At 36.5% G+C, this 20,753-nt stretch overlaps 1 protein-coding gene across 2 annotated transcripts; it reads right to left on the bottom strand.

The window, feature by feature from the left end:
* Positions 1-99: 99 nt before the first annotated feature.
* On the bottom strand, positions 100-13,752 carry ARHGAP11A (Rho GTPase activating protein 11A; the record flags this gene model as incomplete). Of its 2 annotated transcripts, none has more annotated exons than XM_084241244.1 (8): positions 13,589-13,752; positions 13,297-13,443; positions 8,522-8,596; positions 7,635-7,802; positions 4,693-4,822; positions 4,107-4,212; positions 2,011-2,149; positions 100-1,670 (listed from the first exon to the last, which is right to left on the bottom strand). In XM_084241244.1, exons 1-8 carry the CDS (start codon positions 13,734-13,736, stop codon positions 100-102), a joined length of 2,484 nt encoding a protein of 827 aa, XP_084097370.1. In that variant the 5' UTR covers positions 13,737-13,752. The 2 variants fall into 2 exon arrangements, with proteins under 2 accessions (XP_084097370.1, XP_084097369.1); XM_084241243.1 differs by having other exon boundaries at positions 4,101-4,212.
* Positions 13,753-20,753: the final 7,001 nt, after the last annotated feature.

Consider the following 20,753-nt stretch of genomic DNA (forward strand, 5'->3'; position numbering starts at 1 on the left):
ATCATCCTGAGCTACAAACTAACAGGTAGATTATCCTGCCAAGTCATATCACTAATTGCTAGTTCTATTTACACTAATAACAAGTAAAATATCTACCAACTACAAGTCTACAGGTTTACTTGTTGGTAGTAGTTGAACTTTTCCAATAGGATTATTTGGAGAGCCTTTATACCAGATCCTCTCTCTTTCTGATGGTTTCCTAAGGACCTTGTGATTTATCCCAGGACAAACACCCCTATTATTATTTACAACAGATTTCAATATATCATGATTTGTCAGATCATCCAAGGGAAACTTAATTTGACCATCCGTTACCACTTCTTGTTTACAAACTCTGGTAGACCCAAGAGTAGCATTCATGGAGTCTGGGTGTCTCTTCATCTTTGAGAAAGAGTTAGAAGTCAAGTCCATGCTCGATTTTGAAATTGAATCAACATTTGACAGTTCATATGACGTAGTCTTCTGTTCTTTAGGACTTGACTTGGAGGAATCTTTTGAAGCACTTTCTACACAAGAGGGAAGAGCACTATCACAGCTTACTGCTTTAACCAGGGGAGAAGCAGCATCACCGAGACTTGTCAATTTACGCCTTACTGGCTGTCTGTTATACTCCAACAAAGAATTAATTCTTCTGACAGACTGACGGACAGGTGTACGTTGAAACTTAAGGGGTGACTTAACCTTTGTCCTATTTGGTTCGTTTAAAGAAAGCTTGTTAAACCACTGTATATGGTCTGAAACCTTACCATGCTCTGTCACTCGTAAACTTTCAGAAACCGTTTTATCCCCTCTTTCCATCAATGACTGCTGTTTAACAATTCTCACAAGCCTAGGTTTTGACAAGTTGGTTCTGTTACATGTAATCTGCTCCACAGAAGTGGTCTTAGCTGCATCCTCATCCTCCCTAGAAGCTGCACATTGCAGAAAGTTCTCTTCAATTATATCCTCAGTCTTCTTTAATGTAGGATTTAGTTTATCTGCTGGGGACTGCTGTTTCATTTGTTCATCGACAGGCCATTCTTGCTTGCTTAAATTATCTTTTGGTCTATCTGCATGAATGCTATTGTCATTTTCCATATTCATCTGAGTTGGGTAACATTTCATAATTGTTTCTCCATCCAATTTTTGAGTCTGATGTAATGATAAATTTCTTTCTGAAAAACTATTTTCATGTGTGCTAGTATGGCATTCATTTGATTCTATAACAGTCAAATCATTAGTTTCAAATAAATTTTTCTCTGGGCTATATTCTATAGAACAGGTTTCATTTAATTTTACTTGCCCTACATTAGTTACTGATGACTCCCTATGATTTATCAATGTATGAAGATCACTTCCAGATTCAGAAAATGCTTTCTGAATTTTCTCCAAAGTCTCTGTGGTCAAGTTATTTCCTTCCCCACTAAGAGAGCCTCCAGTTAAGTTGTTATTATGCTTATTGAATATATTAGGAGTGAGATCATATGAACTAACAGACGACTTTTCAATCATACTATCAGGCTCCAAAGAGTTCTCCGTGTCACAATTTGCCTCTACTGGAGAAGCTTCATTTACATCTATTTCTTGAAAATTTGAATTACTAGGTCCTGCCCAAGACATCCGGTAACTTGTTCCATCAAGTCGCTCTGGAGTTAGTAAGTTTTCCTCAGACTTACTGATCTTTTTTGAATCTAAAAGAAAGCAGTTCAGTCTTTAAGTATTTATATTTGAACCAGTTTTGAAATATTATCCAACCACACAGCAAATGAAGATACTAAGCACTTAATCTCAATAAAAAGATTTGTTAAAGAATTAATTTTTTAAATAAACATGTCAAACATTTTTATATTTACATTTATAAGCATCCTCTAAATGTTTATAGAAAAACATATTGCTAATTCAAATAATTACATTAGAGAAACATGCATTTTAAATTTCCAGAACAGTAAATTATTTAGCACATTTTACCATTAAAAAAGCACCAAAAGTAGGCTTTATAAATAAAGTTCTAACAATACCATATAAACGTACCTTTCTTTGTTAATCTTTCATCAATATCTGGGCTAAAAAGTAGACCGGTTTTTACACATTCAATTCTATTTTTTAAATTTTGTTGATTTGCAAGTCGTCGACCAACATTTTCATGTCTCTTGATACCAGAACACTCATTCTGCAAAGAAAAGAAAAATGGAAAAAGTTTTGGTTAAGAAATAAAATTAGTTAATTAAAAATATTAAGACAAAGTAAAATTTTTATACTTTAAAAAATCCTCTACAGCTGATTAAAAATGGTATATAAAATTGAGAAACAATTTTATAGCAAACAAAAATATATTTGCATGCATGCTAATGAAAACGGTAAGCATTTGACCTTGCTATTAGTGAGTATTTAAAGGTATAAAATAAAAAGTCTCACATAGTCATTAAACATTTTTTTGTGTGTGTGATGATTCTGTGCCAGGGCCTATTTATGGTAGTAAAAAGGAAAAACAAAACTAAACACCCCTTACCCTCATGAAATTTATATTCTAGATGGGAAGATTCAGACCAAAACAAGATAAACAGTGAATCACATTGCATAATATACAATATATAAGGTAAAAAGTATCATGGACAAAAATGAAGTAGGGTAAGAATAATCAAGGAACTGTAAGGGGTGGAGGTATAATTTTTTTTTAATGCATACAAGAACTGGGGTGTAGGCGTTGAGAGGATTCACCAGAGACAGAGTGGGGAGCAAAACAGGCGGGTCTAGTGGGCGAGACAGGGGAGGTCTGCTGCGCCATGTGGGTAGCTCCCTGGCTAGGGCTAGAACTCAGGCCACAGTGGCTGCCATATAGCTTGATAGTGCCGAGACTTAACCCCTTGTGCCACCAGGGAGACACTGGAGGTGTATTTTAAAAAGAGTGATCAGAAGATGTCCTGTGACTAAAGAAAAATAGGGTGAGAACTGTAAGGTAAAAGGGGAAAGAACATTCAGAGAGAGGCACATTTGACAAACAGCAAGGAGGCAAAAGTAGATGTGGCCCATAGGGAATACTGTAGGGTCAATGGAGGAACTCTAGCCTTTTCACAGAGTAAAATGAGAAATCACGTGAGGGTTCTGAGCAGAGAAGCACCATGACTTAATTGGTTATGAAAATTTAGCTGCAGCAGTGCAGCAAGGCAGAACTATCAGGGAACGCTCATTATAGTAACCCAGGTTTAAGATCACAGAGCTTAGAGATGGTTGGAAAGGCAGTTCCATTGAGAATTGGTCAGTCTGGACATACTCTGAACACAGAGTGAGACAAGACCTCCTAATGGTTTAGACAGGGCATGTGACAGAAAGTGATAAGTGAAGAATGCCTGCATGGTTTACGTGGAAAAACGAGATGGTGAAGATCACAGGTAGAATGGTGATTGTGAGAGGTGAGAAGTGGAGAAGCAGCAACAGCAAAGAAATGCACCTTGGGAGCTCTATTTGTGGCAGGTTACTTGGAGCTATCCATTAGGTTAACATCCAAGTGGAGAAGTCAAGTTAGAAGATGTTAAGAGATAATCAAGATGTTCAGGAGAGCAGCGTGGGCTGGAGATATAAACGTGGAAGTCTTAAATAAATATTTAACATTTAAAGCCAAGGGCCACCTTGTGTGAATAGAGAGAAGAGAGAAGTACAAGGACCTCCACCCTTTATAAGGACAAAGTTCTGGGCACTCTGATGCAAAAGAATTAAAAAAGAAACCAGAAAAGGAGGAAGAAAATCATGAGAATGCAGAGTTCTTGAAGCAAGGAGAGCAAGTATTCCAAAGAGGAGCATGTGATTAGCGATGTCAAAAGCCGCTGGCAGGTCAAGACAAACAAGGATTGATACTTGTCTCCTGGTTTGAGCAACACTGAATTTTATGGGTGATCTTGATGAGAGTAGTTGCATTAGACTTGGGGGATCAAAGTCACACTGAATTGAAATAAGTAAAATAAAAATGGAAGAACTGTAGATATCAACTCAAGGTTCTGGTATAAAGAGAATAGGACAAAAAAATAAAAGAAGACAGTGTTGGTGGGGAAGGGAGACTGAGAAGGTCTTTTAGCAGTAAGTCTATAGCTTTATGCCAATGTAATATCAATGAAATGGTGAAAGACACTTACATCTTTGCTACTTCTCCCCAAACTAAATTTCAAACGAAGAGATCTTCGAACCTTTTCTTTACGACTGACTTTGGGAGAAAAGCAGCCTGTTTTTCCTGATTCTACCCTAAAAAGAATGGAATTAAAAATGTCAATTTATAACAGAAAAACTAGAGAAAATGTTGAAAAATGAAAATTTTGAGAACATCCAGGGAAAATCATATTACTAGCAACTAGACAGAATAATGATTTTCTAAAAATAGATTAACGTGAAGATATGACATATGAATATATTGTTATTTGCACATAAAATTAATTTTTCCTATTTGTCACAAAGTTAGTGACGAAATCATTAGACTAGCTTTGTAAATTAACAGGAAATTTCAAAATTACACATTATCCATGTTAAGTAGGATTTTAAGCAAAGTGAACACAAAAAATCTTTCTCTGGAAACTAAAGTCTGAATAGCATAGATCATAAAGGGGGAGGGTATCTTTAACAATTATGATTCAAATATTTTCAGTAAAAAGACAAAATATTTTATCAACCATATATGTGAACCAAATATTTATCCAACAAAAACAAAAAGTGTCCTGCATAAATTACCTGCAAACTTTTTTATTTGCAATCCTTTTACTTCGCCTTAGCACACCTGTACTGATCAAATGGTTTCCACCGATGACTATAGGAGAGAGTGAGCTCTGAGATGACCCTTCTGAGCTTGTATCAAGGTGAACTATAAAAATAACCACATGTAATATGCCACACATATTTTCTTTTCAAAGTTCAAGATATTAATAGCAGTTAGACTGAAAGTCTCAATTTCTAGCCTAAACTAAACCAAAATCACATTTCGGGCTAGAAACTTCTGGGGCAAAATATTCCCACTCAACTTAAAAATGAAAGCATTGATAGCTTGTTCTTTAGTTGACAAGTAAAACTCAGATTAAACATTATTTTTAGTTTGCTTTAAACTCTTAGTACTACAAGAGCACTGCTGCAGACTGGAGAAAGAACAAGCTTTTGACAGACAGACTCAAGGTTGTCCCACCACTTAATAAAAAGGCTTTAGGTTCTGAAAATGAACTTTTGTGATGAATTACTGTAGTGTATATAAATGGTCCAGAACAGTACCTGGTATGTAGTATTAAAATGCAATTAACAAAAATAAAGCATCGAAACACTTTCTAAAGTTGGAAAATCCAGTGCCACTAACTGCTGTCCACCTGGCTCTAGAGTATAATTTGCCCAATATTTCTGGCAAACAAGCAAAACTAATTATAACACATACCTATCCACTTAGCTTCTGCCATGTTCCATGGCTCCATGCTAACAACTGATGGTTATGACTCATTTGTTTTAAGTTATTTAACACACTATCATGACACTGACTATAATAAAAATGAAGGGAAAAGTAAAATAGTTACAAAGGTTCCACATATATTTGACTTATATTTGAATCGTGCCCAGGATACATACAATCATTAAGAACCCTCCCAACTTATTAATACTGATAAAGAATTCATGTAGGAAAAAAAGATGCATTTGGCTGAAGAAAATTTTGGAGGTCAAAATAATGTATTTAATGTAACAAAGGCAGCTTTATTCTATAGCTGCAATCTAGTCACCTTGAAAATGTGCAGTGGTCACAAAGAGGAATAGCGAGCATATATAGAACATAAAGTGATCACACAAATAAGAAAATACTTATCAGTAGGTACTTTACAAGTTATAGATTAAAATTATGTTTACATTTTAAAAAAGCAACATTATCTATGATAATCCAAACAGAAACCAAGCCATTTTCAATTTTGCAGATGGAATTTATTGAATTGTGGCTGAGAAAGTAGCTTCAAAGAAGAATGGTGACTAAAATACTATTATGCTGAACTTGCTAATTTATAGGCGTTGAAGTCTTCAGTCTCTTAATATGGAAACCTGAAAACAGTTCCTTTTAATGAACAGAGTCATCACGTGTGAAGAATCACACGTGATGATCCTATGAATGATCAAGAGAACAAATTGCTATTCTGTTCAATGTTTCAATTAAAAAAAAAAAATCAAGGGAAGCATCAATCTTTTAACAGAAACCAAAGAGAGGCTTTTGGGAATAAGCTCTCATAAACCCAGCTAACAAATTCAAAAGGAAACTCTTCACATTGCCTGAAACCAATAAAAATCTAAAGGGATTACAGAGCACTCACATTTTCATTAAATAGTAAGATGGGGCATGCTGGGATTAGCCAGGGTTTTATTCATTTTGGGTTGACCATAAGGTTATTATGAGCCAATAGGAGCCAACTCAATGTAAGATCACACTAACAAAAATCTGGTATTTAAATCAACATGATTATATTATTCTCTGAAGGCTCCAGCCAGGCACATTAGGAACTTGTTCATTTGGAAGGAAATAATGGGGCTGGTAAGGTTTTGGAGACCATGCCATGAGGATAGTATAAACAAAGTTTTTCATAAAAGCTACTTGAGGATAAAACTTTAAAGATACCCTTCTCTTCCAACTACAACCCACAATAGTTACTCCAATGTAACATCCCCGGGTCTACTAAATCCACTCTAGATTCAAGATGATAAAACTTCTGACGTCAACTCAAAAGAAGATAGCAATAGCCATGGCTATAGATTAGAAGAAACCAGAATTCAGAATATCCAATCATATAAAACCTTAGCACTAGTACTATCAATAGAAACCCAAACTCTGAGTTATTTCTCATAACTTCAGATAGGCATGGCTGTCATACACATACACATGTTATACTAAACCACTATCTTTTTTCAAAGTTAGGAAACTTAATAAAATTTCAGAGACTTGGGCCTTCCCAGTGGCGCAGCGGTTGAACGCTGGGTTGCGAAGCTGCCCGCGGCCCCTGCGGCGCCGGTTCGATCCCCGGCTGCTCCCTGGCCACCGGAGGAGGGTCCCACATGGCGCGCAGACCTCTCCTGCCGCCCGCTGCTCCCCTCAGCAGTGTACTTCGGTCCTTCTGCCTGCTCTGCTCCCTGCTCTGGCTCTGGTGAATCCTCTCACCCTCCCGCGCTTCTGACTGTAGCCAGTGCATGTATAAAAATAAATAAACAAATAAAAAAAAAAATTTCAGAGACTTGATAAAAGCACAGAATAAAGCTCTGGCTTCTACAGTATTTACAAAAAGTGGGCCTCCCCGGTGGCGCAGCGGTTGAGCGCTGGGTTGCGAAGCTGCCCGCAGCCTCAGCGGCACCGGTTCAATCCCCGGCTGCTCCCCGGCCACCGGAGGAGGGTCCCACATGGTGTGCAGACCTCTCCTGCCACCCGCTGCTCCCCTCAGCAGTGTACTTCGGTCCTTCTGCCTGCTCTGTTCTCCGCTCTGGCTCTGGTGAATTCTCTCACCCTCCTGTGCTTCTGACTGTACCCAGTGCATGTATAAACAAAACAAACAAACAAACAAATAAATAAATAAATAAACATGCCTCTATAAAAAAAAAAAAAAAAAAAGTAACACTTTGCCCACGCATGTTAATGTTTACAACCCAATTACATAAAGTCTGTTTGCTACCTGATACTGGAGTAGAATTGCTACTGAAGAGATTACTTGGCAATAATTCAAAGTTGAAATTGTGCTTGATGGGTTTCCTTTTCTTACTTGAGAAACCATGAGAAGACTCTACTGGCAGTTTACGCTTAGCATTTGGTGTAAGAATCACTGGTGATACAGATACCTGGGCTGGGGAAAAAAAAAAAAAACAAAAAACCCATTTGGTTGTCTCTCCCACAGAGTTGAAAATATAAAAGCTTTATGTAATTTCTTGCTATAAAGATTTTAGCTACAGCTGAGCAAAGAACAGGATATAGTTTACATTATTACATGTAATACAACAAATTATGAGGCAAAATTCTTAACAAATACTACTATATTAAGCCAAATAGACTAAAAGATGTACATAACTCACATTTAAGAATATTAACACAGGGAAGAAAATTATAGTCAAGAGTTTGAAAGGAAGCTGATCTAAAGATTATTTTTTGCTTTTTACATAACTATTAACCAATTAATTTTTTCAACCTGGAAAATAAAACAAACGATCACATTGTCTATTATTGGGCTGGATAATTTCAGCCATAAGCAAATCGAAGATAAAAAATTGGAATGCATATTAATAAGCTTCTGGTTATACAACAGAAAAAAAGAGATTGAGCTGTTTTCATATGTTCAATAGCACCAAACTTACAAGGAACAGGAAAGCATGATTTATATTAAAGATAGAACAGACCAAAAAACCTCTTATCTACAGTTTTCAGTCATTATTGCCATTATAACTGGCAATGTCACAACATAGTATTCTAGTGCACTATCTCCACCAAAAACAGAAACCAAAATTAGGTATGTTGTTTTAATAACTTTTTTGCCTAATATATTTTCCTTTTAATAAACATAATACTTACTGATTCTTTCCTGCTGAGGTGTAATAGAGGGTGTTCTGTTAGATATAAGTTTATTCAATGCTCCACTAACAAAATCTGAAATACAAAGCATATATAGTGATATAATAGATTATAACTTAATGTTTATCTCTTTCTCACCAACAATTCATGTGGACAGGTTTAACAGGCATTGATTAAGTATGGAGTTAATGCTTGGACAAGGTAAAAAAGCTATGCAAGGTGTATAGTGTATACGAAGGCATAAGAAAAGGACTTACCTGTATTAGAAACCACTAATTTGATATTCCTAGTGCAAATAGTGAGCAGTGGATACAATAAGAGATGTCTAGTGTATTAGGAAGAACAGAACCTGTGTGTCATTTTGAAGAACTTAAACTTCTCCAAAGGCAAAGGGAGGAAAATGATCAGATCCGCAATTTAGAAAAATTACTTTGGTAGCAGTGTGAAAGATTTAAGGAGGCATGCAAACTACAGAAAGGGTTCTTACAAATATATTATTCAGTCATTCAACAAACTTACTTTTACTTATTTATTTTGTACCTACTATATGTCAAGCTCAGTGCTAGCACTGGAGATACAACAATGACCAAAACAGACATGGGTCTTTTCCTTTGTGAAACTTATTTTAGTGTTGGAAACAAATATTAAATATATAAAGGAAATAAATAAAAATGACTAAGCGATACAGTCTAAAGTACAAATATGATAAATTTGGGAATCAGAGAGGAAGTGAAATTTAAGTTGAAACTTTAAGTGCGGGGGAATTAGAAAAGAAGTGAAGTTCTGAACTGAGACAGGGGGCATGGAAATGGAGGTGGAAATGAAAGTATCCATAGGGTAAATGGTTTTCAGATTTTTCTGCCCTCCCATTAGGATTGCCCTGCCTGATGGTGCATCTGCAGTTGTTACATTGTTGTAAGCTGGTTTGTTTACTTCTGTGGGCCATGGCTCACTACTGAGATATTCCTGGAGAGAAACAGAGGCAGAAGAAAAAGGCAGGAGAGAGACCGGGAGAAGGAATAGGAGAGAAGCCCAGAGTGAAGACTTGCTGGGGACTTGGAGGCCCCCCGGAACCCCTGCCTGCCATGTACCTGGTTGCTGCACTACATGTAAAAGGTCAATAAAAGCCTGGAAAACCCACCGAGGGCTCCAGGAATCTCCTTTACCCCAGTCTGCTTAGATGATAGAAACCTGCTCAGTGGCCAATCCAGGCACTACATATCTAAGAATCAAACTGACAAGCCTTGATATAGGATGGAGGAAAGAATAGATAGGGATTCTGATTTTGATAACTGAGGAGATAATAGTGTCACCAAAGGAAAATAAGCTAGGAAGAGTTAGACATGTCTGCAAGACACTGAAATGGATTGGAATCCTTTTGTGGAAAGATCAGGGCTGGAAAAGTAGATTTGGGAATCACCAGCCAAAAATGGTAGTTTTAGAAAAATAATAGTGAATGAGATCATTTCAGAAGAAGGTAAAGTGTAAACAGGAGGTCAAGTATGGAAGAATGAACATTTAAGAGGGGATCAGGAAAAGAAAATAAAAATGGACAAATGGCTAGAGGTAAACAACAAAGAAAGCACAAGATTATAAAAAGACAAGGAGAGAAAAAAAAAAATCTCTGGAAGGAAATAGTCATGTGGCCAAAGAAAATGATTCATATAAGCTTTAAGAATGTACTGGACTTAGTTGTTAGGAAATTTTAACTTGAACAGGAACATTTTTATGCAAAAATATGCCCCTAGTTTTCAGTCTCAATGAAACACAAAAGCTCTTTAAATATGTTTATCAATAAGTCATTGAATATCACTCAAAATTATTTCAACTGAAGTTCAGCATAGCCCAATTATATATCACTGAGAAATCCTCAAATGAAATAAACAAACTAAGGAATACTCAATAAAGAGCCAATGTTCTACCTGGCAGACAATGGCTAATAAAGTCAACCTTGGTGGTACCTGGACAGATACACCAAGTTAGTGAGGGCGAGGAAAAAGAGACATAAGAAAGAGAAATGAAGGCCTCCCTGGTGGTGCAAGGGGTTAAGTCCCAGCACTATGAAACTATTAGCAGCCACTGCAGCACGAGTTCAATCTCTGGCCAGGGAGCTACCCACACGGCGCAGCAGTCCTCTCCTGTCTTGCCCGCTGCTCCCCTCAACAGTGTATTTCAGTAGATCCACCTGTCCTGCTCCCCACTCTGTCTCTGGTGGGTCCTCTAAACCCCCACACCTCTGGCCTGTACCCCAGCTCTTGTATGCATAAATAAATAAATCTTTCAAAAAAAGAAACAATAGAAAAGTATTTAAAAGCAATCCTATGAAAGACCTTAAATGTCAGTTATAAATAGTAAATTTATCAATAAGTTTCTGAAGGGTATGTGTATACGTGCTATATTATTAGTTACACATTAAAAATGCCAGACTTCATAGCAATAGCAGAGAAGATTATAGGAGGAGGCACAAAAAACCAAAAGGAGATTTTTTACAGTAAAGATGCAACAAACACTTCAGACAGAATCCTATAGAACCTAAAAACTCTGACTCTAGGTGATAAAGCAAGAGTTAGGAAGCCATGGTTTAAAGATTCAATGATTAGAAAGTGGTGATCAATAGAACAGAACAGAAATTTCATCGACAGAAAAAGGAATTAAGCACATCAGTCTAAAGAAAGGGTAACAATGATCACTTGAAAACACCATGTTTAAAGCATCAAGGAGGGCCTCTCTAGTGGCGCAGTGGGTTGAGCGCAGTGCTATGAAACTGTCTGCAGCCTCGCAACACGGGTTTGAGTCCCAGCCAGCCAGGGAGATACCCACATGGCGCGGCAGACCTCTCCTGTCGCCTCCTCCTGTGCCTCTGGCCTGTACCCCAGTTCTTGTATAAATAATTCTTTAAAAAAAAAAAGCATCAAGGAAAAGCAGAAGCAAAGATGTCTGCCTCACAGACCATTACTAAAGTAGAAGTGAGGTTTTGTGCTAGTTCAGTCAATTGAGGTTAAGACTCTTAAAGTGGAACATTGAATAGGAGATAACAGAGATCCAGTGTTCACCTATTTAACTAATTGAAATCATAAAGTGAAAAGGATAAAAACATGATTTGAGAAAGATCTGTATGTATTAACAAGTTTATGAGTCTATGGCATATTTAGAATTAGGGATTTTGCAGATGTACTCAAATAAAGATGAGGTCATCAGGGTAAGTCCTAATCCAATGTGATTGGCATCACTGTAAGAGGGAGATCTGGGTAGAGACACCCAGGAGGATACCACGTGACAACAGAGGCAGAGACTGGAGTAATCCAGCAAGTCAAACCAAGAATTGACAGCTTTCCCCAGAATTTAGAAGAGGCAAAAAAAAAAAAAAAAAAAAAAAAGTCTCCTCCATCTCCTCCACAGGTTTTAGAGGAAGCATAGCCCAGGCAACACCCTGGTTTCAGACTTCTAACCTCCAGAACTGTGAGACAATAAACCTGTTGTTTTCGTTACCCCATTTGTGGTACGTTGTGATAGTAATTCCAGAAAATGAACACAAAAAGCATAAGGGGAATCTACAAAGGAGGTCCCCCTCCAAAAAAAAAAAAAAATCAAGAAGGCAATATAAGCCAAAAGATTTAAACAGGAATGAGACAGTAAGTATAGTTGTTTCTGATGCTCAAAAATATTAAGAAATTTCCTAAGGCAACAGGAAGAGGAATGGTCTTCATATCTACATCAGGGCAATAAGAAGTCTTTGTGTGTGTGTGTGGGACCTTCACTGGGGATCGAACTGGTGCTGCAGAGGCTGTGGACAGCCTCGCAACCCAGTGCTCAACCGCTGAGCCATCAGGGGAGGCCCAGGGCAATAAGAAGTCTTATGCCTCATTCTACAATGGACTTTTGGGTGTTTTTGATTCTTCCTTGGTTTATTTGCTTCATTATTTGATTAATACTACTAACTAGTTTATTTTACTATTTTATAAAATGATCTCACATTTGGATTATTGCCACACATCTGACTTGTCTCTCTTACCTCCCACTTTCAATTCTTGCAAGCCAGATAATTTTCTAAAATGTTTTAATCATATTATGCCTCTACCCATAAAACCTTTAATGGCTTTCCAATACCCAGCTTACCTTCTAATTCTTTAGCCTGAAAGAGCTCACCATATTATCCTAACCCTCATAATAAATCCTTGATTCAAGTCATGCTGGTCTATTTACAGACACAGAGTTCTTTGCCCTACACAAATATTTCTTCACGGTATCCTTCTCATGTAGAATAGTATACAAATACTCTGACCATACATCCAGTTCCTCTGCTTTCTATCCATGCTTCAATAAGTTTCAGCGACCTCTTCTTTGAGGACTCCCTGATCATTACAACCCAGGGAACTCTTCTCCTTTGGACACATTTTAAGTTTCTCTTAAAGACAGTATTTAAATATTAGATGTGGCGCGCAGACCTCTCCTGACGCGCTCACTGCTCCCCTCAGTATTGTATTTCGTTGGTCTGCCTGTTTTGTTCCCCGCTCTGGCAAATTCTCTCACCCTCCCGCACTTCTGACTGTACCCAGTGCTTGTAAAAATAAATAAAAAATAAATCTTAAAAAAAAAAAAATTAGATTGCATCATCATTTTCACTTTTCACATTCGGATGTTCTATCTTCCCAATTATGCTGTTAAGCACACAAAAGACAGACCCCATAGTCCATATGCTTCTCTGTGTTCAAATATTCTCTATGTTCCTGTAGACCAAAGGTTGTTTTTCTCCATACAACGAGAAAGCCACTTACCTCCTACACTCTGTCTTTGCTTTCTCTTACAGTCACCAGGAGTTTCACATTCACCTTCTTCAAGGCCTTCCAGTGATGGAGTAGTACAGAGACCATCAATACCCAACATAGCCGGTATCTTTTCCAGGATAAAATCTGGAACATGGCCTAAATAAAATGCTGACAATCAAGGTTTGTTCTCTACTGCCCCTCAAAATATTCAAACAGCATTTGCTAACTTTCTAAGTTATTTTCAGAGTTCACTTGAAAGTTCATTTTAACAATCCTGTTACTTAATGCAACTGTATCTTACCAATATCTGATGCATAATCAATAAGAGTCTGTACTACTGCAGCCTGTAATCGTAGCTTTTTTTCTGTGTTAGCAGACATCTTTTCATGTACTTCACTTGTTTGAAGGAGGTTTGGTGCAAATATAACTGCAAGATTGCTGCTATCCATCTTATTCTCACTAGATCTTAAATGGAAAAAAGGTTTTTTCAGATGGTGTCAAAGATAAAAACATAATTAAAATAATAGATTAAGAGCATTTTAAAGATCTCTTGGTTTATCAATAACACCCAAGTCAAAATACAGTTAACGGTCATCCATCTACATGACGATTTAAATACAGTAAGACAATCTAGAAATACACCACCTCTGTGTTTAAATATGTATCATAAAGATTATGTTAATTATACAGTTTACACTTTGGTTTTCCACATACATAGAATGAGTTTATCTAATTTTCAAACAAACATACACGTCTTCAAATTATTAGAAGGCAGCAAGTATAACTACAACAAGCAGGCTTACTGACAGCAGAGAGGAGGATAAATTTAAATAGCAAAACAAAAATACTCTTAAAACACAGTAATATAAAGCTATTCAGTGAATAAAAAATCATGTAAATAGTCACTAAGGAATTCAAAATGATGACTCTAAGACATCAAAAAAAATAAATTATTTGGTACTGTCTCCTAAATTATACAGTGTCCATCTCATAGTAAGGAAATAAATATATTTTAGAAAAATTCCTGTTCTAAATGAAATTTTACTACCTAGAAGGGTAAATCTAGCTAGATGACGATGAAGCTATCATTTCCCAAGGCTTAATCGCTACTTACCTAAGAGAAACATTCCTGAGAAAGTTAAAGAAATATCTTAATACATCAATTGCGTGGTCAGTAATAAGACAGGAGATCAGTAACGTAGCTTTATTCTTTTCCTCTGTACCTAACTGCTGTGCTTTGAAAAGTGCTTCATGTAAATCAGCTGGGAGAAGAGGCTCTGGCAATTCCCTAAAAAACTGTTTAAGAAGTCCTGCAATATCACAAGGAGGTGCAGAAGACAAGCAACTCTCACCATGATCCAATTTATTCTGAAAGAAATATAAGCATCTTGAGCATTTTGTGGGCTTAAAAATTTATTGCAAAAAAAAAAAAAAAATCAAAACCACAATGAGACACTTACCGGTGAGAATGGCCCATATTAAAAGCAAACAAACAAACAAACAAACAAAAAACCTGAAACAACAAATGCTGGCAAGGATGTGGAGAAAAAGGAACCATCTTACACTGCTGGTGGGAACTCAAACTGGTCCAGCCACTATGAAAAGTTGTGTGGAGGACCCTCCAAATACTAAAAATGGATCTACCATATGATCCAGCAATTCCACTACTAGGAAACTACCCAAATGAAACAAAAACACTAATTCAAAAGGAAACCTGCACTCCTCTGTTTACTGCAGAACTATTTATAATAGCTAAGATATGGAAACCACCTAGATGCTCCAAAACAGACAAATGGATCAAAAGGTTGTGGTATATTTACACAATGGAAATTAGTGATCAAAAACAAACTCATGGATTGGGGTCAGAATGGGGCGTTTGCAATTGTATGGGGGAATATAAAAATAAAATTTATTATTTAAAAAAAAAAACAAACTCATGCCATTTGTGGCAACATGAATGGAGCTGGAAGGGATTATGCTAAGCAAAGTGAGTTGGAAGGAAAAAGAGAAATATCAGATAGGTTCACTTACAGGGGAAGGGAAAGGAGTTAAAACCGAGCTAGAGGGACTATGATGATGGTTCACTGGTGCTAAGGTGGTGGGAGAACTATGGAACTACTCTTGAGGGGGGAAAGCAAATATTGTACAAAAATAAACAACACAGTAAGAAAATTTTAGTATAAACATTGTACAAAAATGATGTAAGAAAATTTAAATTTATTGCAAAGTATATTTATACTTTGATTTATTTGTACTCTAGGTATTCTTTAATAAAATTCTATGAACTCCTGTTTTAATATATACCACACCTTTCTAGAAGGCTAAAAATAATTTTTATTTTCATATAGTACAGAGATAGTACATTTGTAAGTACTCAATAAATTTAAAATATTATATAGCTTGATTATGATTATTTCATACTATATATCAAAACACCTAGTTGTATACCTTAAATACATGTCAATTATACCTCACTAAACCCAAAAAAGCTATTCGCAATTCAATTGTCACTGATTCATGGAGCAGTTCTAAATATTTCAATCATAAAAACCAAATCAAAGGGCCTCCCTGGTGACGCAGCGGTTGAGTGCTGGGTTGCGAAGCTGCCCACAGCCTCTGCAGTGCCGGTTCGATCCCCAGCTGCTCCCCGGCCACCGGAGGAGGATCGCACATGGCGCGCAGACCTCTCCTGCTACCCGCTGCTCCCCTCAGCAGTGTACTTCGTCACTCTGCCTGCTCTGCTCCCCGCTCTGGCTCTGGTGAATTCTCTCGCCCTCCCACGCTTCTGACTGTACCCAGTGCTTGCATAAATAAATAAATAAATAAATAAATAAATAAATAAATGTTTAACCTTTCAAGTCTTAAAAAAAAAAACAAACCAAATCAAAAAGTGATACAAGTGAAAAGTATGGTTCAAGAACATGCTTACCTTTAGTGCTTTTAGACGAGTAACAGATCCTGATTTCCTAAAAAGTCCTTCTGTGTGAATATGCTCTTCTAAAGATGTGCAAGCATCAACAAGAAAGCTGAAAGAGAAATCTCAGGTGACCAGATATGCATCATATATTTTTTTAATTTTATATTTTTACATCATTTTTCCTTTTTTGCACAATGTATACATTTTCATCTTGGTTATAATCCCCATACAATTCCCACCACTCTTGTTTTGATCCTACTCCCTTGTACCTCCCCCCCACCCCCCGGCAGTGTGTCTCTGGTTTATAGTTGCTTGGTGATTTTGATTTTTACTTTATTATAAGTAGTCTTTCTCCTGGTCCTTTATTTAGGTTTTCTAAATTCCTGCTATGAGTGAGACCATCCAGTTTTTCCTTCTGACTTATTTCGCTGAGCATGATCCCTTCCAGCTCCATCCATGTTGCTGCAAATTGCATGAGTTTATCTTTTTTTGATTGCTGAGTAATATGCCATTTACACATCGTATCTTATTCTCCTGTGAAAGTACATGAGTAGGATGACTAAGCACTATTGTCCTTTCAGAAGTTCTGATGCCACAAATCCCTAAATCTCTGTGATAGAAGGATACTTAGTTGTCACTGCTTTGCAATTTCTTCTCTAAGGTCCATCTTTTAACCCATAAGAACTTTAATGAGCATGCTCAAATTCTACGTTCTTCTCAATCCTACTCCATTTCTGTGTCCACTCAGAGCACAAAATTTGTTTCCACTGCCTCCACTTTATCATATCCCAGTCTCTTCAATCGTCTCCAAAGACTCTCATTCTCATTACACCAACAGCTCTCATCAAGGTCACCAAAGGCATCTGCCTGGCCAAATTCGTGGTTAATCCATTGTCCCTGCCTGGTAGTCCTATAAACATCTGATACACTTCACTATTCCCTGTATATCTGAAAAACACTCTTTCACTGATCTTCTGGTTCGTTTTTCTACTAGTTCTCTGATTTTTCCTTTTCAAACTCCTTTTCTGGCCTCTCTTTTTCACTCAGCAAAAAGACTTGTTTGGTTGTTCCTGATCCTTTTTTGTGGGTCCCCACTGGAAGGTCCTTTAGACTTGGGGCAGGCTTTGGGGCCTTGCTCTGGGCCAGTCCCATTTGAGTGGACTTTTACCCATGAGGAGACGGGTACAGTGGGTGCGTGATTTAGAAACTATAGTCTTTGTCTTTTCTATATTGTTCCCTAATTGTATTAAAGTTTCTTTTCATTAAAGGTCTTACATGTTTTGTGTTGATGCGGCAGATGGCAGAACCTATTTAGAGCAGGCAGGTCTGGGGGCTCTGGGGTGCCCCTCTCCCTATCCTGTAACAGATTTTACAAGACCTCCACATGCTAGGCTAACATGGGGCTTCAAGGTCTTTTTTAAAAATCTATTCTCATCTATATGTCATATTGTACAGCACACATGGCTTAAAACATTTACTATCTACTTCATTTACCTCAAAATAAAGCAAAGTTTTTTTCTCACCCCAAAAGTTGGACATACCAATCCTTATATTCTTCTCCTATTTAAAGATGTGTTCAATTTCTTTATTTTGAACACAAAATGGTGGCCTTAGATTAGTTGGTATAGTTGGCATCAACGAATTAAAATGGATTTCAGCTGTAAACAACTGACAGAGTTTCTCTGGTGCAGTGGTTGAAAGTCACAGAGGGCATAATTGACAAAATAGTTTTTTTTAAAGGAGTCAGAAATTACGGCAAAGATTTAATCGTTATTACTGAGGATATAACTGCACTTCTAAATGTTGAAGATCATTATAAGCAAACATTTTATAGGTCACAGAAGAGGCAAAATAGAATCTATTCCTATAGGTTGAATAAAGGAAAACTGTTTTAAAGCAGTCAAATGTTCAATAAATGTTTTGGGGGCAAGTCATCAATTAAAAACCTAGGTTACTGGAACAGAATAATCAGAATAAAATCTACTTTGGATAGAAGGGAAATGAAATAGGAAGACCAAAAATTCTTTCTTCATATACATTTTTAAGCTATTTTATTTCAATGTAAATTTCCTTAGTAAATTTCTGATGCGGTTAGTCCAAAAGGCTATTTACAAATAATAATATTCCTGAAACAAAGTAAAAAGTATTAAAATTATAACTGTACTAGTATTTCAGAACATTACTGAATACAGTCTCTGAATTGCAGCATAAGAATTAATATAGAGAAAAAAAAATTAAAAAATTAAAAAAAAAAGAATTAATATAGAATTGATAACTGATTTAACAAAAAAAGAATTTACTTTCTAATATTTACTCAGTTCTGGGAATGAATACAAATTAAAGTTAAAATATGCACAAGTTCGGGGCCTCCCTGGTGGCGCAGGGGGTTAAGTCTCAGAGCCACCAAGCTATCACCAGCCACTGCAGCATGAATTTGACCCCAGCCAGGGAGCTAACCCACATGGCACAGCAGACCTCTCCTGTCTCGCCCCGCAGTTCCCCTCAGCAGTGCATTTCAATAGATCTGTCTGTTCTGCTCCCTACTCTGTCTCTGGTGAATCTTCTTACCCCCCTGGCCCACCTCAGGCCTACACCCCAGTTCTTGTATGCATAAATAAATAAAATAAATGTACATGTTAAAAATTAAAATAACTTTACAATGTTGAGAAATGTAGTCATTTACTAGTTCAAATCAACTATTTTTAAACACACACAACAGTTTAAAATATTTATTCTTCATTTCAAACTTTGCTTACCTTGGAATTTGTCCATATTCAGGTACAACAGAATGCGGCAATGCATTAAAAGGCACTCCAAATATTTTACCCTAAAATGACAAATTCAGTTAATGTAACACAAATATTAAGTTTTCTTAAATATTAGACAAATTAAAAACCCTAGGAAAATAAAAATGATAATAGAAATAAACTGCCAGTCAAGATAAAATGATTATTTTGAGTGTATTTGGGAACAATTAAGTAGTTGAATTTTGATCTGCCTGGGTCCACTTATATAAGGATTTTCTTGTAAACAAACTTACAGAATTGAAACAGTGCACTACTACAAATGTACTAACTCCTTATGTTTTTCTTAATCACATTTTCTTTTATCTAGCTTATTATATTAATATAATATATATATACCACATACAACATAAAATATGTGCTCATCAATGCTTTTTGTTATTGATAAAGCCAACAGCTAGCTATCAGTAGTTAAGTTTTGGGGTTGTCATAAGTTAGAGGAGGATTTTCAACTGCACTTAGGGGCTGGTGCCACTAGGAATCAAGTGCACTATATACTATATTTTATGCTAGATGCAGGAGGTAAAAAGATAGGGAGGATAACTGTCCACAAGCAGTACAGTAAATTCAACAGTGGAAAATAAATTGGCTAGTGCTTAGGAAATTCTCAAACAGAATTTGACCTAAAACACTACCATTTTCCACAAAATACTATAGGTCCTTCAGTGATCTTATATTTTCCTTCCATCACCTTATAAACGCTAATTTAGAAAAAAGGCTAGATTGATACATAAGCGCAATTTCTGTCGCTCACTGAGTACTTCTAAAAATTATATCAGGAACAGTTTTTTCAGACCTGATTGTCTTTTCCACACTCTACAGAACAGTGTTTTCAACTATGTCCTGAGATGCCCAAGGCAGGATTCTATATTTAATACAAATTTCATGTAACTACTTTGAAAATCATTTTTTAAAAGTAATATTCAAATGTATTACTCACATTCAAATTTTAACACTGAAGAGTAAACATGTACATTGGTTGACTTGAGTGTTCACACCTCTGAATAAAGGGTCACCACCATCACGGCACACACATTCAAGCTTCTTAAAAACGTCACTAATTAAGAAGGTTGTACTTTTGCACTCGACTTAAAAATTCAAGCCTGCATGTTCTGCCTACAGAAAATTACATGAGGATCCCTAATCACATGTGTACCTGTTAATTTAGCTTAGATGCAGCTATCTGTGCTCCATGAATGCCCTTATAGCACTTTTGTTTTTGAAACATCTTAATTAGTATCTATTTACAATAAGAAATCATTTAGCATTGTTAATGATTCAACAAAGTACCAAATTTTAGGCCTCCCTTTTAAAACATGTGCTTCTACTTGGTTGACACATGTTGAAAACATGGTAGAGTGGAAAGCAGGCTCCTCCACTTACTAGGTGAGTTGCACTGCTTCAATTAACACTTTCTACGCTCCATTATCCTCATATAGTTCTTAAGTAATTATGAGATGTAAAAGATGTATATCAATGTCTGATAGATTATTCCAGAAAATGCCAGTACACATAATCCCTTATTTGGGCAAATCAGAATTTTGTTGTTACTGTGCAACTAAATAAAGCAAAAATAAGTCACTAAAGCTGATTACAAGTCTACAAATGTCAAGCCTAACTTATTCAGGGCTGTTTTCTGCCCTTTAAGTCTCATTATTGCTATAATTAGTCTCATTAAAGAAAACAAATTACATGCTTTATTAATTTTTGTACATTGGAATAGCATTTAAACTATAATTTCAGGG

The sequence above is a fragment of the Talpa europaea genome, assembly GCF_964194135.1.
Source record: "Talpa europaea genome assembly, chromosome: 8".
NCBI classification, from domain to species: domain Eukaryota; kingdom Metazoa; phylum Chordata; class Mammalia; order Eulipotyphla; family Talpidae; genus Talpa; species Talpa europaea.